At 41.6% G+C, this 22,449-nt stretch overlaps 1 protein-coding gene across 2 annotated transcripts in view; it reads right to left on the reverse strand.

Annotated features, from left to right (window-relative positions):
• POU6F2 (POU class 6 homeobox 2) overlaps positions 1–22,449 on the reverse strand; it is a 456,556-nt gene that overhangs the window by 50,817 nt on the left and 383,290 nt on the right. For both annotated transcript variants that reach the window (XM_061197578.1, XM_061197579.1), the window contains one exon: positions 1,181–1,327. In XM_061197578.1, the coding sequence (XP_061053561.1) occupies positions 1,181–1,327 (147 nt within the window). The remainder of the gene's footprint in view (positions 1–1,180; positions 1,328–22,449) is intronic.

Consider the following 22,449-nt stretch of genomic DNA (forward strand, 5'->3'; position numbering starts at 1 on the left):
CTTTGACAAGCTCCATCGTTCAGGCCTCAGGGGTTCTGATGGGACAATCCTGCACCCGCCCAGGAAATATAACAAGGTCAGCTTTTTTTTTTCCCCCTGGGATGTGGATGGAGCTGGTTTAGCTTATAATGCATCTCTGTTTACTCTTTATGTAAAATAAAACAAGGTTCAAGACCCCTCAATTCCTGTTCCCCCAGAGCAGGCCAAGCATAGAGGAGTAACCTCACTGCTGGGTAAATAACCCTGGGAGGAAAAATCTCGGCAAGGTTGCAAGCTCCTTCTCTCTTGTGTTTCGTCCTCAGAAACAGCAACATTTGAGAACCAGGTGCCCTACCCAGCGAGGCTGGGCTCTGTGTCAGGCCTTTGAATGGAGGGCACCCCTGACACCATCAGCTTCAACCTCTTTGGCTCCGCATGCAGCTTTCAGGTTTACTGGGGTCTTGAAGAGGGACCACCTTCATCAAGAAGCCCCGTCAGCATCTTGGTGGTCGCGATGCGGGCACATGAGCAGTGTGAGGGAACAGACGTGCCTGATGGTGACATGAGCAAGGTTTACTAGCCCTAGCAGGCTGAAGTAAATCTACAAGCACACAAGAGACCGCTGAGGTCTAGTGAGAATCAGCAAGAGGCTGGGCACGTCGGCGACTGGCGGTTTTGGGATAACTCTAACTCACACCTTTTCTTTTTTACCTTTACAGGACATCCTGAATTGTTTCCCATCACCTCCCCATACATCCAGAAATAGCTTTCTTAAGGCTAATTTAAAAATCTTAGCACAATTAGGGAAGGAAACTTACCAGTCTCCTCCAATACCCAAGTTTCCAAAAAATAAAAAAACACAAAATGGAAATCTTACTTGTAAAATGTAACTGATTTTTCTTAGAAAGAGTCTCCCAATCCTGAAAAGTAATTTCTTCAATTAAAGTCATAACATGAGTCATCGTATAGAAATAAAACCAAAATAAAACTTAGTAGACATTCTAGGGTAAGGAAAAAAATCTTGCTTCTAAATTAGAGAAACACCTCCCAACCCTTCTCTTCTTCTTGACGTTGCTGGTCAACATTATTTATTTGCCTTGAATGGCTGCGGTTATATATCACTGTCATGCAAAAGAAATTCATTTCTTTTCCGAGTTCAATCTGCCATAAAAATTCACTCTTGTTCCCATCTCCCACTCACCTGTCCTTGTGCATTAGTAACTAGTTGACCCGTGACCCCCTGCAGACTGGAGAGGGCATTGCCAAAGGCCTGTGAACTTGCTATGGAGCCCATGGCTGCTGCTGCTGCAGCCGCTGCAGCCTGACTTGCTAGTGGATTATTAACCAGCTGCAAAGAAAGAAAAGATCAGGGTGAAACCACCAAGACACGCACAGCACATGGAAACAACATTCACTTGTGGGGGGAAAGTTATCGCTCCAAATGGCTCATGCAAAGGGCCTGGGGAACGTTCCCTCTGAAGCTGTAGGGTTTGGGGAAGGTTGGAAATGAGGCTGGAAGGGAAATATTCTCCTTCAACACTGGGCTGCTTAATGGAGCCTGGGTTTGGGAGTCGCCCCAGGAGGGAGGGAGGTGGGCCCCAGGGGCGAGGTGGGACCTTAGGATCTTCCCAGGTGGAGAAATAATTTTGGAGAAGTCCCTGGGTTTTGTTTGCTAGACTAAAAAAAACTTGGAGAAAAGGTCTTCTTTGCTTGAGGCAACCAGACTGAATGTGGGATTAAAACAGGATGGGAGTAGGGGTGGAGGAGAGGAAGAGATTTTAGGGATTTATGCAAATGAGTTTATCATTTTCAATCGTGAATTGCAGTTTCATATCTGGTAAGGCAGACGCCTCACCCCACGTCCTTCTCCAAGGATGAAGGAAACCAAAGTCAGGAGAAATAGAAACCTCCAGCCTCTGTGCTCTCAGAGGCTAAGTCTAGGGTTGGGACTTTTTGGGCGGGCTCACTTGAACCATGGGATTCAAGGTCAAGGAGAAAGGTCCCCTGGTGAATGGTCAGGTTGACATCAGCTTGCTGTTTTAGCTTGTATACGGCCTTCCCTTGGCCTCTTTGCTGGGACAAGAGTGAGCTAGGGAGGAATCTGACAGGGGAATAGTGGCAGGGTTGCCGGGGGGGAATGGGGGGTGGAGAAAGCCGCCCAAGGAGGAGGTTATGGCTGCCAAATTTTGTTTTTCCGTGGAGGCCAATTCCATATTCTTTATCCTGCCAATTTTCCACGTCACAGGTTTTCAGGCCTTCTGACCATGAGGCAGAAGTGTAGCTTGAACTAAAATCTGCATTTAGGTTAATGACTAGATATAAATGCAAGAAACATTTAAACTATTTTCACAGTAATGGTTTTGATACATGAATTTCATTTGTATTTATTCTAGGGTGTTATTTTTTTCCCATATAGTTCCTCTCAAGTACAGCAATTGTTGTGTATAATAATGCATTTTCCATCACCAGTTCCCACATCCATGAAATTCCTGCATTTAGCAGAAACCTGCCAAGACTAAGACTTGGTAGAAAAAAATTAATGCCATACTTAATTCAAGTCCTAGAAGCTCTTTTAAAGATGCCTCTTTTTTTTTTTTTTTTAACTTTCTTCTTTACTTTCTCTTCACTGTCTCAGTTTCTTGTCTTTTTCTTTCTTTTCCTCTTTCCCTCCCTCTTCCTCTCAAAACATATTTTATTTACTTAATTCCTTTGGAAATTTGCCCAGAGTTTATGTCATCTGATAAGGATGGAAATACTAATTGTCAGAGGAAATATCAAAAAGGACAAGAATTTAATAATTCTCCCCCCCATTAATGTGATATCCTTATCTTATTGGTTTCTTTATTCTTTTACAACGAAATTTCACAGCACTAGTTCTACAGTAATTCCATTGACCCAGCACATTTTTTTAGCAATGAAAATCTACTTTCATCTCATTACATTATGTGTCTTTTGCCTTTATCTCTCTCCTAAAAGATAATAATGATTTTCTTTTTAAGGAGAAAAAAAAATTCTCATTCATTAGCCTAAAGAGAAACCCTGTCTTATCCCAGATTACCACCATGGGATTTAAAATTCAGGTTGGCCTTGATCTTGGTTTTCTGAGGATATTTGTACAGTGTATAGGAGGCAAGTAATGGTATATGTTGAATGGAAACTCTCCTTGTTTTTGGCTTGACTCCCTAAAGTGAAAGAGTTTATAGTGTGTTCTTTTTTTTCACTTCCAAAGTGAGAAGACCACTTGAGGAATACCTTCCCCAAATGGCCAGGATGGACACTGCCCAGAGGTACACAATTCTCAGGTCATGTACCAGTTGCTATGTTTACATTTCTTTTCATGCAATATGAGCTGAAATCATAATGAAATTCCTGAATTTCAGGGAGCTCTCAAAATAAGCTTCTTAATCTCAAAGAAAGATTAAATTATGTGCAATTTGGTTTTAATGTTGAATATGCAATTTTGTCCATGAATTTTGAGTGAAACATTTAAATCAATACCTACAGAATGTTTTCTAAAGAAGATAGACAGTGCTTCCTATTTAATGAAGAGAAAATATTTTTAAAAATTGGAAGACATTTCCCTAACATCTAGGTCAATCAAAAATTCACATAGGTAATTTTGGAATTACTCTCTGGATACAATACAATAGTGTAGATGAGAATTCCCAACATTTAGGACACTAGTGTGTTGTTCAGCAATAGTCCCATGTAGTCACAATAAATTCAGGCATTATATAAAGGATAAACTGTTGTTCTGAATATAAAACAAAGCAGCTACTTAAAATCAGGCTCTGGGCCTTTGTGTTATGGGGCCAGGAATGGGAACACTTCTACTGTTTTGGAAGATTGCTTCAGCGACCATGGATGTACAGATTTTGTTTATTTTTTTAACGTTTACTCTCTCTATATCCCGGTCCTAGATTGAAATCCAATCTGTTCCTGTTTTTGCAGCCTTTCTCTCTTAATGAAGCAAATGCCAACTCGATGGCTCTCTTACTTGCATCCCTAGGTCTTTGTGAAGGGTGTAGGGCTCTGGGGAGATGCCTTGCTGGCCCCTGGAAGCAGAGTTGGAAGTGAAGGCAAGGGAGTGAGTGGTATATACAGAGAGCAGGTACAAGTCAATCTGTAAGCTGACAGCATTTCAGATGGACCGTTGGTGTTGCCGATGGATGCAGCTTCCTAAATATCTTTTGGCTTTTCTGTCTGGGACTGCCAAGGCAGGGATGTAATATGCATTAAGATACGTGGCGGGGACGGGGGAGGGGATGGTCAGGAAACCATAAGTGTTCTCTTCATCACCTTGGGTCATGTCACTCTGTATTGTCCCCAGTCATGTCACATTAGCAGTGTTCCTCTCAATACTTCTTCTTGATTGGAGACTCAGGGGAGATTTGGACAGTGGGGAGCCCAGGCACAATAAATGCACATAATGAGCATGTCAACGTTCTAGGACCAACTGGATATTTTGCAGACACTGCCAAGTGTCTGCCTTCAGATGTTTCATTGCCAATGCACCTAACCAGCAAAGGATGGCCCAAATGAGGTCTGACTGTGCTACATCCTTGTGTCTGCAACAGACCAGTGCGAAAGACATGCTGCATTCTGGTGCACGCTTGTTTATAAATGTGGTAGCTCTCAAAGCAGGATTTGCAGACAGAGAGTCCTCCTGTCACATCCAAATGGATTCTGGGCCTTGAATACATCAAGCTATAGTTCTATAATTCTCAGATAGTCTAAAAACCTACTAATAGAAACACTAATTCCTTAAGACAGCCCCCTGAATTTTAGAGAATAAAAATAACAGGATAATAAAACAAAAATAGTTTTGTACCGGTAAGCAAAGGCTTCAAACCTCACAGAGCCTGGTCTATCCATTCATGCAGTTGAGGGCATCCACTCTGAAACCAGACTGCCTTGGCTTGTGACTTTAAGGAAACAAGGCTTCATACTCTCATAGGTTAAATGGGTGTAAACAGGGCACCACTGTTCACAGAATTATGATGAGAATTAAATGAGATAACATGTGCAAAAAAGTGTTGGAATAATACTTGGCATATGTCATGTTCTAAAATAGTGCTAGCTATTACCCTCACGGTTCATATTGTGCAGCAGGATTCTGAACTGATTAATTTATCAGAATTAGAACTCACTTCCACAAATAGCTTTTTACTCTGGAAGTAATGTGAACACAGTAACTGTAGTCTCCATTTTTATACTTTAAATTGTACTCTCTAATTTTATTTTGCTTATTTTAAAACAGTAGCTTGAAGAAAGCAATTAGCTAAGTAATATGATTGTTAGATGAGATGAGTTGTATAATTGAAAAGATAAATATGGGGTTTAAAGATATTTCAGACTGGAGGACATCTGAAAGAAGCAGTTAAAGCATGACCTCACCTGCTGGCCTCTCATATTTGATCACGTATAGAGAAATTTATAGAGAAAGCAGTGTTTTGATTCTGAGGCCAGGGTAGGTAGGTGGCAGAACAGCAAGAGAAGACCTTTTATTTGCTGGTCTGTTTTATCTCATGCTTAGTTTACAACATTTGTTAGGGTTCCAGAAGGACACCCATTTTGCAGTTTAATTCCTGCCTCACGTCAAACTATGGTGAATGAGTCTATCCCACAGTTGTTAATTTGATAGTGAAGGCATGCAGGAAGTAGATTCATAAAAAAAATTTCCCTTGGGATTTGCAATGGTTGATTTCTCCATTCACGTATTGATAGGGATATTGGGTAGTCATCTCATAATGAGAATAAATCCATATTCCCAAATCCATAGTGCTCTATGCACATCCTTATTATCTGTGGACACTAAATGGTGATGGAAAGAAAAACTCTGATACAGTTTCTTCAAGGAGGACTCTTAGATGGTGTCATCTGTGTGACATCACATAAATGTCACCAGAGATAATGTGGTGGGGTATCCAAATCTTGCCCCGTCTTCTCTTTCCCTGAAAGACTCACATTCTATAGTCTGATAAAGAATTCAGGTTTCTTGAATCTGAGCCTTAGTAGTCACAATATTGTTCATGAAAATTTGCTGATTACATTATGCTATTAGTATAAATCTTACTTACAAAAATATGGCAGCATGACGCAGCACTTTGGCTATAGTGTTATATTCTACGTCTATGTCTTTGTACCAGGAGGACCTTATGAATGCAGCCGGCTTAAACCTTTCTTTGGAGCATAACTGCTCATGATCTATAGTTTTATCATTCTCCTTATGAGTTATGTGAATTTTATAGAGTATGGATTTTGGAGCAGCTCTTTTTGCTACTAACTTTTCAATTTAAAACTCTGGAACTGTGGTGCCATTTGTTTTCAAATGAGGATGCTCATGAACACATTCATCACAATTCATTCCCCATTTAAGGTCTGAAATGACTTGCAGTGGCTGCCTAGAAACAGGAGGGCAAACGTGGCTCTTCATTTCCATACGCTAGGTCCTTGACTTTTCTTACACTGCAAAACGTGTTTCTTGGTTCCCTGGGACTCTTTTAACCAAATTAGTATTTCCACTTCTTACCCTCAAGACTTCTCTTAAAGGTCAAGGAAATACTGGTAGACAAATTCTGGAAGGGCGGCCACATTCATCTCAATGACCCACCCGATGTGTGTTTTATCCTACTAGGTTTTTTCCCTTTGGTCTCATGATTATTATGTGTTATGAAACCCTCATCACAGAAATCAGTTTTGTGAGTTTTATTTTATTTTTTAATTTTAATGTTTATTTTTGGCCGCACTACACAGCATGCGGGATCTTAGTTCCTCGACCAGGGATCGAACCCGTGCCCCCTGCAGTGGGATCGCGGAGTCTTAACCGCTGGACCTCCGGAGAAGTCTCAGTTTTGTGAGTTTTAATACTGAGTCAAGCTTTGCTGCTTGCTCTCTGCCCACTTCCCTGGAGAGATGGCAATGTGCTACATGCTGCCCATCCTACTCTCTACCAACCAAAAGTCTCCATTTCCATGGCTGAGACGTCTCAGACTGGAGTGCATGAGATGTGTCATGATGACTCTCAGATACTGCAATGTCCTAAAATACCTTCGAGTCATCAACGTAAAGTCACACTGATTTCAGTCTAGTCTCAAAATGAATTATATTTAATTTATTTTAATTTTGTGGCAAACTGTAAGTATAGTAATTTTCTATTAATGCTCCAGTAACTTTCTATTAACACCCAGCTACACTGGCTAACAGAGGAATTTTGTAAACGACCTAAAGTCTGAGGTTGAGTTTCCCAGAAACAGGATGGAGGGGGAAGGGAGGAATTCCAATCTGGCAGGGGCTCTGGAGTGTGAGTTCCCACCCCCGAGGCAAGGAAGCTGGGTGTCCACACTCAACACCTGACAGCCCCAGTTCACATCTGTGGGGTGGAGGAGAGGCTTGGGACCCAAATCCCTGGGTATGGTTGGCTCTTTGCTCTTGGGACAAAGTGGAGTCTTTGGAAGAAGAGCTGCTCGTGCTGGTTTTTGAAAGGCCCCCAAGACAGGGGCAACTTACAGAAAAGAAGGATTCCAGGGGATCTGGGTGGAACTTGAACAATTATGGCTACAGGGCAAATGTCACTCCCTTTCACTGATTAAAGTCTTTACCCTGCAAACATTTATTCAGGACCCACTATGTTTTGGGCACACTGTGAGAGAGATGGTGTGAATGACAGAGTGACATGTTCCCTACCCTCCGGGGGCTTATAGTCAAAGAGGGAAAGGGATCTGGTAGGAAGAGATGGGAGGTAGGAAAAGATGAGCTGTCCAGGGAGCAGTATCCAGACCTGGAGGGGGTGGCAGTCTGGGGTGGGGTCAGTGAGAGAAGAGGTGGTGGGTTCAAAGAGACCTGGGAGGGCAGCTCTGAGTCTGTCTCTGTCTACCTTGTGCTCGCTCAGAGTTGCACAGAAATGTGACTGGCAGTGAATGAACCATTCTATCTGAAAAGGGAAAGGGGAGCAGCACAGGGTAAGGATTAAGAGCTTGCATTCTGGAACTAGATTGCCTGGGTTCCAATCATGAAGCTGCCAGTAACTTGCTGTACCTTTCTGCTAAGGTCTGAATGTTTGTGCACCCCCTCCCTCCAATTCATATGTTGAAATCTTAACCCCCAAAGATGATGGTATTAGGAGATGGGGCCTTTGGGAGGTGCTTAAGTCACAGGGGTGGAGCCCTCACGAATGGGATTAGTGCCCTTATGAAAAGAGACCCTGTAGAAATCTTTAGCCCCTTTCACCACATGAGGACACAGTGAGAAAGCACTGTGAATCAGGAGAGGGCTCTCAACAGAACTCAACCATGCTGGTGCCTTGATCTTGGACTTCCCAGCCTCCAGAACTGTGAGAAATAAATTTTTGGTTTATTAAGCTACCCAGTCTGTGGTGTTTTGTTATAGCAGCCTGAAAGGACTAAAACACCTTCTGTGTCTCAGTATTTTCAGTGTTCGTAAACTGGGGATAATAATAGGAGTAACGACACGATGGGGATGCTGTGAAAAATACATGAGTTAATAGATGCAAAATACTAGAAGAGTTCCTGGCATACGGTAAGCGCTATGCAAATTTTGCTATAATAATTTTTATTCCTTCCAGGAACTTCTAGCCATACTATTGTTTAGGTTTGCGTCCCCTCTGCCCCTCACTCCCTTGAGGGGAGTCACAATGGGGCTTTTTGCAGATCCTCAACTACCCTGGGGTGTTTACACTTGCTGTTTCTACATCTGCAACCCTTTCTCATTCACACCTCTCTTCTCCCAGGTCACCTCCATAGAGACACCTTTCTTGACTACTTTATCTAAAAAGCACTCCCTTTCTTTTAAAGATTCATGCCAAAACATGTACAAGGAAATGATACGATGTCGGGGATTCATTCTGAAATAATCTGTGCAGTGGGGAGAAGGGGTGGGGATATAGAAGAGGGTCTGGTGTTGATCACTGTAGAACCTAGGTGGTGGATATATACGGTTCATTATGCTATTTTTTCTACTTTTACATGTGCTTGCAATTTTCCGTAATACAAAGTTTAAAAAAATTCCCTTTCACTCTCCATCTAGTTTTCTCATGTATTTCACAGCACTTGTAGAGTCTTATATTACATTAGTCATTTGTGTATTCTCTTCATCCCTCTCTCTAGAATGTAGATTTTGGTTCACTGCTGTATCTTCAGCTCTTCAACAACACCAGGCACCCAGCAGGCCCTCAGTCAACATGGATTGAATGAACATATGAAGGAGTGAGTCAAAGATATCTAGGCCTGACTGGGATCTTGGTGGGAGTTGGACCCTTCAATTTACAGAAAAGAGTGAAATTTTTGGAGGAAATTTGTTTAACCTCATCTTTTTAAAAACACAGCACCACACTTCAGAGTCTCTCACACCCGCTGGACTGACTGACCAGAGCCTTGAATATGGGTGACTCAGTCCTGAGGGTTCGTGAATAATCCCTGATGGGTCAGTTCCTCGTGTGAGTCAGTGTCTGCACTTAAAGCATTCCTCTCAGCTGCCCAGGCAGACTCCCCTAAGGAATTCTGGGAATATCCCAGGATATAAAAACAATGGCAGCATCTAAGGATGAAGGCTCTTCCCTGGACCTCTTGGACCAAAAGCATCCCTGGAAATTACATGCCGAGAATCGAGTGGGGATGGGGCTGCGTGGAGGGCTTAGGCTCCAGGTTTGATGTTACTTGGGAGCTGAAACATAAGGAGGCAGTGAATGAGGGCTTTTATTTTTTTTCATCCTTGGGCTGTGTTGGTGGAGATGGAGTTGGGCTATGGGGTTTGCATCCCCAGCCCAGCCCCATGGACTAGAGCAAAGCTCCTGCAGACAGCAGCATGGGCAGGAGCAGAAGGGGCTGTTTTCCCCAGATAAGGATGGATCCATGTGTCCCTTTGAGGCTAGGTGGCAGAGTGTGACATCAGTGTAGGAGGGGCATGCTCTCCCTTCGTGCAGCCTCACTGTGGTGGGACTTCAGGAGGTGTCGACCACTTGGGCATTTACATGGTCTGTGGTTCCTGGAGGTCACTGGGGGCAGTGTCAAAAGTGAGGTTCTATTCAGATGGCTTTGCAAACCCTGCACATCAATGCAGGTGAACAGAGGGGAGACTATGCGCACATGTGGATGCCCTGGAGAGTGTTCTAGAAGGACACTGGAGAGAGAGGTGGATTCTGCAGAGGGCCCGGGTCCAGGTTCTGCAGGATGACTGATGAGATCTGCACCGAGGGAACAGGGACCCCTTGAAGCAGGGGAAGGAAATAAGTCTGGCCAGCACACTGTGATTGGCTGCAAACTATTAGAAAGCTCTCCGATGGGAGGCATTTCTTTTTTATTTTTAAATTTACTGATAAAATTGTCAAGCCCAGCGTTGAGCGGGGAAAAACTAGTGTTTAACTTACCCCAATACATGTGATTTGGAAGCAGAGAGGTCAGTATTATGGAAACTCACCAACACGAAATCAGATTTTATCTAAGTTATATGCAGGCCAATACTGTATTACCACCAGCTTACACATCTCATTTCCTTTTCTGTCTAGTCCTCCATTTAATAACCTGAAAATCTATCTTTTTACTGAGTTTCATGCTATTTTCCTACTTACATACAATACCACTCCTCTCACCAATTGCCTATTGTCATGGCACATTAGTTAGGTGAATTTGTTGATATTTCAAAATTACTCGTTCTGTATCTTTTATTCTATCATCCAGTTTAAATAAGTCATTGGGAGCACTCCTGTGATGAAAGAAAAAAGGCTAATTTTTTTAAAGAATAAATTGCTTCCCTGGTACAGCAATTGGTATTATTCCAGTTTCTAGCTACGGGAAAGCAGGGCACACTCTTGCCCCACCCAGGTCTAATTTACTTAAATTACTCCCCAACACTGGTTGAGCCCCTGCAGGGAAAATAGGTGCTATTGAGGGCCGAAGAAAGACAAGAAAGGATGAGGCACTCAAAGAAAGACAAGGCATGGTCTGCCCTGCGGAGCCTCAGGACAATTCTGTTCATCAGATACTTCCCCATAAACATGGGGCAGGTGCTGAGCCAGGCCCCAGGGATACAGAGGTGAACAAGGCAAGAGTCTGATGCCTAATTGATGAATTGCTGATTTCCACCCCGTGTAGCCAGTGCTGTAAGAAAGGGGTGCCCGGAGCCCAGATGAGGGGCCCTCATTAGACCTCAGGCGTGCAAACCACTTAGGATCTTAGAATCAAAAAGGATGATTAGGAGTTGATTGGGGAAGAGTTGGGAATGGGAGGAAGAAGGCTTCTCAACCGCTGGGAATAGAATGGAGGACAGAGAAAGCATTTCATGGGTGTGAAGCCACTGCATTGGTACTTGGATATTTTGGGACCATGAAGTGAGGGAGGGGAGTGGCAGATGATGGGGTGAGGTGTGAGATTATGGAGGGAGCACTTGGTGTGTCACCTTCATTCTGTACGGGAGGGTGGAGGGACATGATCAGATCTGAGATTTAGAATGGTCACTCTGGTGACTGAGCTGGATTAGGGTGGGGGTGGGTCAGCCTGGAGGCAGAGACGATCAGGAGGCAAAGACCAGGGGCTGCCCTTCAGTGGGAGAAGGGTTGTGGCTTGGAATACAGACTAGTTTGCTATCCATTGATTCAACAAACATTGACCACTGACTATATGTCTCTCCCCCAAAGAGCTTCCAGGGTGTGGGAAGACAGGTGTGTAGATAGATAAATTAAGAGCCAAGGGTGCAAATCCAAATCACAATCAGAGATTACCTCACACCTGTTAGAATGACTATCATCAAACAGACAAGAAATAAGAGGTGTTGGTGAGGATGTAAAGAAAAGGGATCCTGCACTGTTGGGGGGAATGGAAATTGGTGCAGCTACTATGGGAAGCAGTATGGAAGGTCCTCAAAAAATTAAAAATAGAGCTACCCTATGATCCAGCAACTCCACTTCTGTATATTTATTTGAAGAAAACAAAAACACTAACTTGCAAATATATCTGCGCCCCCCTGTTCACTGCAGCGTTATTTACAATAGGCAAGACAAGGAAGCAACCTAAGTATCCATTAATGGATGCATTAAAAAAATGTGGTGTACATATAAATATATCTTATATACCATTATATATAAAATGGAATACTATCCAGCCATAAAAAGGAATAAAATCTTGCCATTTGCACAACATGGATGGACCGCAGGGCATTATGCTAAGTGACATGAGTCAGACAGAGAAAGACAAATACTGTGTGACGCCACTTATATGTGAACAGCAGCAACACCAATGGCCCAAGCTCACAGATACAGAGAACAGACTGGTGGTCACCAGAGGTGGGGGGTAGGCTAAATGGATGAAGGCGGTCAAGAGGTACAAATGCCGAGTAATGAAATATATGTCATGGAGAAGTAACGTACAGCATGGGGACTATAGTTAATAATACTGCATTGGGTATTCGCAAGTTGATAAAAGAGTAGATCTTAAAAGTTCTCATCCCGAGAAGAAAAATTTCTAACTATGTGTGGGGATGGATGTTAACTGGACTTACTGTGGTGATCATTTCCCAATACATACAAATGTCAAATCATTTTGTTGTACACTTGATACTAATATAATGTGGTATGTAAATTATGTCTCAGTAAAATATAAAACAAGCCACAAGCGTTGGGGTAGCAGTGTGACCAGTGACCTGGGGGAACACTGGGGAACTGGCTAGCTCACTAAGGGAAGAGAGGCATGTGAGGGAAGCTTCACAAAATAATTGCTAGGAGGCAGATCAACTAGGCAGACAGGAGAAGAAGGGCGGTTAGAGCCGAAGAAAGAATAAGTACAAAATTATGGGAACATCAGAATGCCTGGTGTGTTTGGAATGGCCAGAGTTAGGGCAGCAGATGGGGCTGGGAAAATTCTGAGATGGGTTCTGAAGGCAGAGAAAGAAGGTAGGAAAATAGAAATTAGGAAGCACATGTATGAATGGCATGCATGTGTTCATATGGAATAGAGCATCTCCTGAGAGATTCCTTGCAAGCTGTTGCTTTGAAAGCACCTAAATATTCCCATCTTTTTGCAATATAATGGAGATAGCCTTAACAGCTTTGTAGCTTGGGAAGCAACACTGATTGATAGTCATTAAATCACAAAATATTTTCATTTATTTTATATAAAGGGAAATCTAAACAACTGATGACTGACCAAAAAAAAAGAAAAACAAAACAAAAACCAACAACTGAATTTTGAATAATAAAAACAAAGCCATCATCTTTTAAAATATAGGATGTTCTCTGTTACAAAAAATTACAAAGATGGATTATAAGTGATAAATTGTACCTCTGTATCCAACCGTCATATCCATGGCTGGGTACACGTGTGAAGACTGAGCTGTGATTTTGTAAACTGGGGATATGTGTATACGTATGGCTGATTCACTTCACGGTCCAGCAGAAACTGGCACAACACTGTGAAGCAACTATGCCCCAATTAAAAACAAAACAAAACAAAACAAACAAAAAACTTTAATTTTATAAATTAATTATAAGGGTTGTATTAGTTTATGACAAGATTTGAAGTCTCTGAGAATCTGCCCAGAGAAGATGGAAGTCTTTTATTTACTTTGGGGCTATTTTACTCCTGAATACGTATATTTTCTATAAATATTAATTTTACCATGGGAACTCAAGAAACTTTTTAGAAGTCCAAACTAGTTCAATCTATCACTTATACAGAACAAAACATATGCTTCCTCTTTCTTCCATCCCAATAAACACATTGGTTATTAAAATATGCTTGTAACAAATGTTACACATAATATCTTGGTTTTATTCACACATGGGCAGTGTAGAGCCTTGTCTAAGCTGTTACTGAATTTTATTTGTATGCATAATGGTTTGCTTGCCTCATAAAATTTAGTCACTGAACAGCTATTGTAGAAGAAAGCTAGTCACAAGATATGCTATTCTTCGCACAAAACAATACTATATTTGGGTCATGCATTATTTTCTCCCAAGGACCAGCAGAAATCAACCTATTTACTGTTGGTGTGTAACCTTTCAAACTTCTACTTTCTTGAATTTACAGTGGGATCAAATTAACCATTTGATTCCACTATAGGGAGAAGACAATGCATTTCTGGTCATGTCACATCCATCTTTAAGTGACATCCTTAAGCATTTATGATGGTTCCTTTACTGTCAAGAGTACAGGGGTACAGAGTACAGCTCCACACCCATGTCAGATGTGCTGCAGCCTCAGTGCCCAGAAGAGAACTTTGCCATTAGGAAAAACAAATGGTCCAAATTATTAGAGAAAATATGACTCTGTAGAAAGGGAAAGAAAAGTACAAGAAAGAGAAAGCAAAAAAACATGACCAGAACGCTCAGAGGTAAATAAAATCCTTCTGCGTTCACAAAATATATTGGTTATAGGTTGTTCTAAAAACATTAAGCTAACAGTAGAACCACTACCTGTAGGATCCGTAAGCCAAGAAAATATAAAAAGTTGTTGTAGAGATCACTTGGGAAGTTTCCATTAATAAAACCGAACATAGGTTGAAAAACATAAAGCTTAATCTCACCAAGAGCAAAAGCAAGGCTGTGTCGGAATTTTCCACATTTAGGGAGAAAAGAGCAAGACATTACTGACTGAAGAAACCAATCTACCCCATCAGCACAGAGAAAAGTATGTTTAAAATGTTCTTGGCAATACTGGTAACTACTGAGGAAAGCCTGGATGTGCATTTATAGGCAGAAACTAGGTAAACTAGTGATGGAGGAGAGAATGTGAAATTGCTGAAAGTCAGGGCAGCCGGGTTCTCTTCCTGAGTCAGCTGCTAAGTGGGTGTGGCGTCTTGCCCTGCCCCTGCTCCATTTCCTTGTCTGTAAAGTGAGAAAGCTGAACTAGGTCAGTGGTTTTCAAAATACGGTCCCTGATGGGCAGTTAAGCCACAGTGGTTTCAGGGACGTGTGTTACGGAGTTGGCCTCCCCTGAGGAATACCCCTGCTAGACACTGAGGCCCACCATCATCCCTGGTGCTGCTCCAAGGCCTGGCGAAATCACGATTTCCCTCCTCCCCTCTCTGATAGCTCTGCAGGGTTTGGGCTGCAGGCCAGCTCCAGGAACGTTCAGGTCCTCTGGAGAGGGCTGGGAGAACGGGCTTTCTACCACAGTGGTTCTCAACGTGGGGCCCAGGGACCAGCAACATCACATCACCTGGGAGCTGAAAATGCAAACTCTCAGCCTTCACCCCAGACCTGCTGAGTCAGAAACTCTGGGCCAGGAGTGGCATTCTGGGTTTTAACAGCAATTCTGGTGAGGCGGATGCACACTCAAGCCTGAGAACCCTGAACTGGGTGATCTCGAAAGCTCCTTCAAAGAGTAAACTTCCATGATGATGCTCAAATGGTGGAATAAAACTTAAAACAGTGCTGTAATTTTTCGAGTTCTATTCCTGTAAGAGTTACTAAATAAGTATGTTAAATAAAAAATGATTTCTAAATCTGCTTTAGCCAGCGGGGATATAAGGCTGTCAGAGCTTATAGCAAGTTTCTGAAACGACCTTGCTGTTCACGGACTTTGGGGCTGGCGCCCAGCAGCTAGTAGGCAGCAGCTTGGTACCTGCACATCCTGGGCTGAGACTGGGGCTCCACGCTTTTCCCATGGGATCAGACCTAGCACAATGTTCTATCACAGGGAACAGCAATAGAATTTGAAATCTGTAATAGATTTTTAATAAAAAACGAATTACCTGATGTTAAAAGATAAATAACTGCAAATCAACCAGGCAAAGGCTTTCAAGGACAAAAGCAAAGAGTTAGAACTGCCATATCCCAGTTTGTCCAAATACTGAAGAAAGCCACTGCAGAAGGGAGAAAAGAGGGCCGGTCATCACTATGAAACTTGGGCAGAGATACAGCTGCTGGGGCTTTGTATCCGTATAGCTTCAGCATGGAACTCCAGAATCATTTGGGCTTTTGGGGGGATATATTCCTGTGTCTGGATAGTAGAAAGTTTTATTCATGCTTTATTTGATTTTTCAGATGATCATGTACACTGTTTACTATGTGTTTGGTATATTACTTAAAAAAAATAAGAGCACATTTTAAAATTCCTTATGCCTTTATGCGTCTCCATTGCAGTAATGGAAGGAAAAAATAAAGCAAAATGGCCAGGTGTAAAAAAAGGAAGACAAGACAATATATAACTTTAGAGGTGATTGTATAATCACTGTATAGAAAACATCACTTAAATAAAGTAAAATATAGAAGCAGAAAATGAAAATAAAAACATATTAAATAAACAAGTTTACTTTTCCAAAATTTTGGTTTCAAGAACTTGGACAAATTGAGCAAGAGAGTCACATGGCTTTTAAAGAAAACACCATCAAGTAACAAGGGGAAATGTAATTTCTTAGAATTTATCAAAATAAATTGGAAATTCGTAATGTCTTCAGAACAACGTATTTTTAGCTTTAGCTCTACATGCTAGCAAGCAATGATATTCTGGTAGAACATTTGAAAATTACAGCAATTCTCAAGTGTGTTTAGTGAAACCCTGGTCCTGGATTGTTTCTGGAATAAAAGGTTTGGGAAACTGTGTGAAGCATCTACCTCTTGGTGATTTACAAAAGAAAACCCGTTCAGCTTGGTTAACTCTGCATTTCCCAATAATATTTGATCATGGTGCCCCCTTTGCATGTGATACCACGAACATCCCTAGAACATGCATTCTATGTTATACGCGCTGAGAAAAGCTGGATGATGTATTACTTTGTTATCCATAGAGTTAACAAATAGGCCAATGGAATAAGCTTGTGATCCACTTCGGCTATTCTCATCAACTATTTTTAAAGGAAGGACATTATATTTCAAACCTAGGTGCTCCAGGAACCATCTAGGTCTGAACAAAATTCCCTCTGGTGCTTTTTAATGTTCATGCAAATTGGCTAAGATAAAATTTATTGACTGCAAAAGAACCCTGCAGACCGCACAAACTTTAAGCGTTCACAAACACAGCTGCATTACCATTCAGTGAGCAGGATGGCAATATTTCTGAATTACTGTTAGGTGAAGTATCACCATGAAATGAGCACAAGGGTGTCTGATGGTGACCTCATTGTTACCACCCAACACAGCACCTTTTATATCCCAGGAAGAATTCAGAATGGAATGGAACGGAATCAGAAAGCAAGCACACGTGTTAGAAATGAAACCCTCAAGAGTGGAAAACTGGAAGATGGTTCTCTGTACTGGTATGTGGGGATTTGGAAGAGGGCCACGTGTGTCCACGTGTGTCTATTTTAAAGGCTATAGGTTTCGAACTCGACCTGTGGCTGACTTGCCTAAGTCTAGCTTGAGAATAATACTTTTATTTTTTATTGTATGTACCATAGTAGATAATTGCTAAACGGAGAGAAAAAATGGCCACTAAGGCTTTCATTTTGTTTTTAAATCCTCAATGTTGACAAAACCAAGAAACACATATTTTCATATATCTAAGATATTGCAGTTAAGAAAAAAAATATTTGTATTAAGAAGCAAATTTACCAAGTTACGTCTGGTTCTCTAGTTTCCTTAGTTTCTGCAACCATAGCATTTTTTGTTAACCTTAAAAATATTCGCGCTGCAGTGACCTAAATGGGAAGGAAATCCAAAAAAGGGGGGATATAGGTATACATATAGCTGATTCACTTTGCTGTACAGTAGAAACTAATACAATATTGTAAAGCAACTAGACCCCAATAAAAATTTTTAAAAAATAAATAAAAAATAAAAATATTCACGGTTAAATTTATTTGCACCTACAGATTTGTTGCTTTGCTCACAGTTATGAAAAAGGCAGGGTATGCAAAGATGTTGGTTTGGCTATACCCGAAGTTCCAAAAAGGGAGATCTGGGGGCATCCCAGTGTCCAGCACACCTAGCCTCCCCAGGCCGCTGTTTCCAACAGTGTCCATGGGGAGTAAGAAAAGCATTCAACTTGTGGTGTCTGTCTGAAGTTCAAGGCCCAGACACACAGTAAATGCTCAAAAGACATGTTATTATATGCTTATCACTGGGCTCTTAATACTCCAGCCACTCTGAATAACTTGCTGCTTCTAGAACCCAAGGGTCTCTTACCTCCCCAGCCTCTGACTAGAATATTTCTCTCCCACTGGTGAGCTTCTGCCCAGCCCAGAACCAACAAGATCTGCCTTCTCAGGCCTACCCCGGGGCAGAATGAAGCGCTCCGGTCTGTTATTCCTGTAGAACTTTGTGTGTGATTCTAGTGTATCAATAGTTTGTCATAGTGTAACTAATTGTAGCCGTGCCCCTCCTCCTCCTCTTCCTCCAGGACCCTGAGCAACTCAAGAGCAGAGGCTTCCCTTCCTGCACCCCTGGCACTGAGCACAGCGCCTTGGGAGGCAGGCACTGTGTGTTTGTTGAATGAATACAGGAAAGAGAGGAGGGGTCATCTGTGACGCATTGATACTCTTCCCATAGCAAGGATTTGAGATTTACAGAACCCATTGTTTCCTTTTCTACCTTCGCCCTAAGGAAGTCCAGGGTTAAGTTTAATGAGAAATTGTAGAAATATTAGCCTAGGCATTCGGTGTCTTTCACTCTGCATGGATTTGGGTGTTTTATCAACTCTGCTTACGAGTACTATATGTTTTTGATCATAAGCCCTCTCAGATCACTTTTGGGAGTTGGCAGGTTGTAAATTACATATATGCAAGTAACAACATCTTCTAAACTCTGGCCTTCAAAAACACTTAGGTATTACTATCTGATCAGAATTCACCCCTCACTTAGAAGGATTTATTTATATTGCAAAGCTTCCAATTGTGTTCTGAATCAGCTTGACCCAGTATAGTTCGCTCCCATTCTGTGTTTACAGGGATATAGCTAAGACGTGGGAGGTGAGGGATCTTGCCTGAATGTGGTCCATATGGCAGCAATATAGATGCTGGAACAAAGGGAAAGATAAGTTGAATCATTCATCCAGCATATATTTACTGAGTGCCTGTCACATGCCTGGCGCTATTCTAGGTACCACAGGTACAGCAGGGAGCAAGGTTGACATGGGCGACAAGGTGCCTGCAGTCTGGTGGGGGCACACAGAAGTAAATGGGTAGGCAATGGACAAGATAATTTTAGGTAGCAGGAAGAGCTAGGAAGAAACTAAAACAGGAAAATGTGATAGAGGGACTGCTGGGGCAGAGGGAACAGATACTGTAGATCATGTGGTCAAGAGACTTCTCTCTGAGAAGGTGAGATTGAGGTGAGAGTTTACAGACAAGAGCAGATACTTTAGATCATGTGGTCAAGAGACATCTCTCTGAGAAGGTGAGATTGAGGTGAGAGTTTACAGACAAGAACAGATACTTTAGATCATGTGGTCAAGAGACATCTCTCTGAGAAGGTGAGATTGAGGTGAGAGTTTACAGACAAGAGCAGATACTTTAGATCATGTGGTCAAGAGACATCTCTCTGAGAAGGTAAGACTTGAGGTGAGAGTTTACAGACAAGAGCAGATACTTCAGATCATGTGGTCAAGAGACATCTCTCTGAGAAGGTGAGATTGAGGTGAGAGCTTACAGACAAGAGCAGATACTTTAGATCATGTGGTCAAGAGACATCTCTCTGAGAAGGTGAGACTTGAGGTGAGAGTTTACAGACAAGAGCAGATACTTCAGATCATGTGGTCAAGAGACATCTCTCTGAGAAGGTGAGATTGAGGTGAGAGCTTACAGACAAGAGCAGATACTTTAGATCATGTGGTCAAGAGACATCTCTCTGAGAAGGTGAGACTTGAGGTGAGAGTTTACAGACAAGAGCAGATACTTTAGATCATGTGGTCAAGAGACTTCTCTCTGAGAAGGTGAGATTGAGGTGAGAGCTTACAGACAAGAGCAGATACTTTAGATCATGTGGTCAAGAGACATCTCTCTGAGAAGGTGAGACTTGAGGTGAGAGTTTACAAACAAGAGCAGATACTTTAGATCATGTGGTCAAGAGACTTCTCTCTGAGAAGGTGAGACTTGAGGTGAGAGTTTACAGACAATAGCAGATACTTTAGATCATGTGGTCAAGAGACTTCTCTCTGAGGAGGTGAGACTTGAGGTGAGAATTTACAGACAAGAGAAAGCCAGCATGTAAATAACTGGACACTGAATTGGGCAGAGGGAGGAAAACATGTGCAAACGTCCTGAGGCAGGAACAAGCAAAGCTGTTTACAAGCCCGGGTTTGAAGAACATTTGTAATTATTTGAATATTGGTTATTTTAGTTTATACCCCATACACATGGCAGATTTTTTTGGTAAAGAATCACAAAAAAGAATCACAAAATACCTGCTGTATAGCACAGGGTACTCTGCTTAATACTCTGTAATAACCTGAATGGGAAAAGAATTTGAAAAAGAATAGACACATGTATATGTATAACTGAATCACTTTGCTGTACACCTGAAACTAACACAACATTGTTAATCAACTATACTGAAATATACAATAAAAATGAAAAAAAAAAGAATCATCAAATAACTGCAGACAGCAACTGACTCTTCAGTGTTCAACTCCTTTGTTACCCTACATGTCTACAGACCTCAGACACAATCACCGCTGTAAGCACACTTTGAGTTGCAGTGTATTTTGCTAAAACTTTAAAAACTTTACAAGGTTTTTAACATGGTGATCTGTCACTGCTATTGCAAAAAGTAAACAGCCCAGCCATGGTGTCTGGTCCAAGCCCTGGAGTATTTGATCTGAACCAATTGCAAGTATTTCTAAGGATGGAGTATCTGTTATTTTATGAGACACAGCCAGTAAAATTCCTTTCTCTAGATGTTCAGTGGAACAAATAAGAACCACTGGGGCTAGTTTGGATTTATCCCCAACTCTCTGACCTCTAACTGGGCAGTGTTTAGGATTATTGAATCGGCCTTTGGATTAAAAATCTTTGAGTTCCTTTCACTTCGCCCCAGCTTCCCCTTCCCCCCTCCCCGTGTCCTCAAGTCCATTCTCTATGTCTACATCTTTATTCCTGCCCTGCCACTAGGTTCATCAGTACCATTTTTTTTTTTTTTTTTTTTTTTAGATTCCATGTATATGCGTTAGCATACAGTATTTGTTTTTCTCTTTCCGACTTACTTCACTCTGTATGAGACTCTAGGTCCATCCACCTCACTATAAGTAACTCAATTTCGTTTCTTTTTATGGCTGAGGAATATTCCATTGTATATATGTGCCACATCGACATATATACACTATCAAATGTAAAATAGATAGCTAGTGGGAAGCAGCCTCATAGCACAGGGAGATCAGCTCCGTGCTTTGTGACGACCTAGAGGGATGGGACAGGGAGGGTGGGAGGGAGGCTCAAGAGGGAGGAGAAATGGGGATATATGTATGCATATGGCTGATTCACTTTGTTGTACAACAGAAACTAACACAGTATTGTGAAGCAATTATACTCCAATAAAGATCTATTAAAAAAAATCTTTTGAGTTCCTTATGTTTGAAAGATTTGTCATTTACCGCATATTTTAAGACCCTTATCTGGGGGGCCCATTTGCTATATTTAAATTTAGCATTTTTGGAGAGGATGACAGAATTAAAACACTCTGCCTTTGCAGAAATGGGTGAGAGAGGACAGAAAAATTGAAGCTGTATCTCCATGCGGCCTCATGCAACAGGAAAGAAAGAAGAAACTGAAGCTCAGAGAAGTTGCCCAGATTCGTATAGGTGCAGAAACCCCTGACTTTTTAAAACATGTGCAGCTTTCCCTGCTCTTGGATCATTGCTGTGGCTTCATGTAACCCTTCTGGGTTTTGGTCAAAGGATAAACATCCCTGAGTGACTTCTATGGACTCTGCTGATTTCGATACCCTATTGGTAAAGAGAAAAGAGGTCACAGATGGCTCTTAATGCTGAAGAGTTTACACCATTGGAGTAATCGAATTAGGGCTCTTTGAGCTCCTGATCAAAGGAAGTTTAACATTTTCCTACGAGAACAAGCTAAAATATTGCAGGAGACAGCAGTATAGAAAGTTTCTGTCACCTGGTGGTTTAGATTGAGGCTCTCATTTCATAGGTAAAGGAAAATCTCAGCTTCTGGGGTTCCTAGAAGCATGAATCACATCAGATCACCAGGATTTCTAGATGAGGGTTTTTAAAAACAGTTTTAATCTTGTACATGGAAATATTTAAAATGCACTGCCAATGTCACTACCTTCTTTTACCCTTTATCACTTTTATTACATACAAGGTACATGTTGTTGTAGAAAATTATAAGAGAGAGATAAGCGAATAAGACATAAATTAAAACTAACCCAATCCCAGAGGTAACAGTGCCAACATTTTGGTGTCTGTCCTCTTGTACTTGTTTGGTGATGGACATATTAACAATAACAGGAGCACAATATGGGTACTTTTTGGGTGAAGGTAATCTTTTTTTATTCACTTTAAAAAAACTGCATTACATATAGTTCATACCTTTCCATACCAATGTATTTTTTGTGCTTCTCTAAGCTTA

The sequence above is a fragment of the Eubalaena glacialis genome, chromosome 8, assembly GCF_028564815.1.
Source record: "Eubalaena glacialis isolate mEubGla1 chromosome 8, mEubGla1.1.hap2.+ XY, whole genome shotgun sequence".
Taxonomy (NCBI): Eukaryota; Metazoa; Chordata; class Mammalia; order Artiodactyla; family Balaenidae; genus Eubalaena; species Eubalaena glacialis.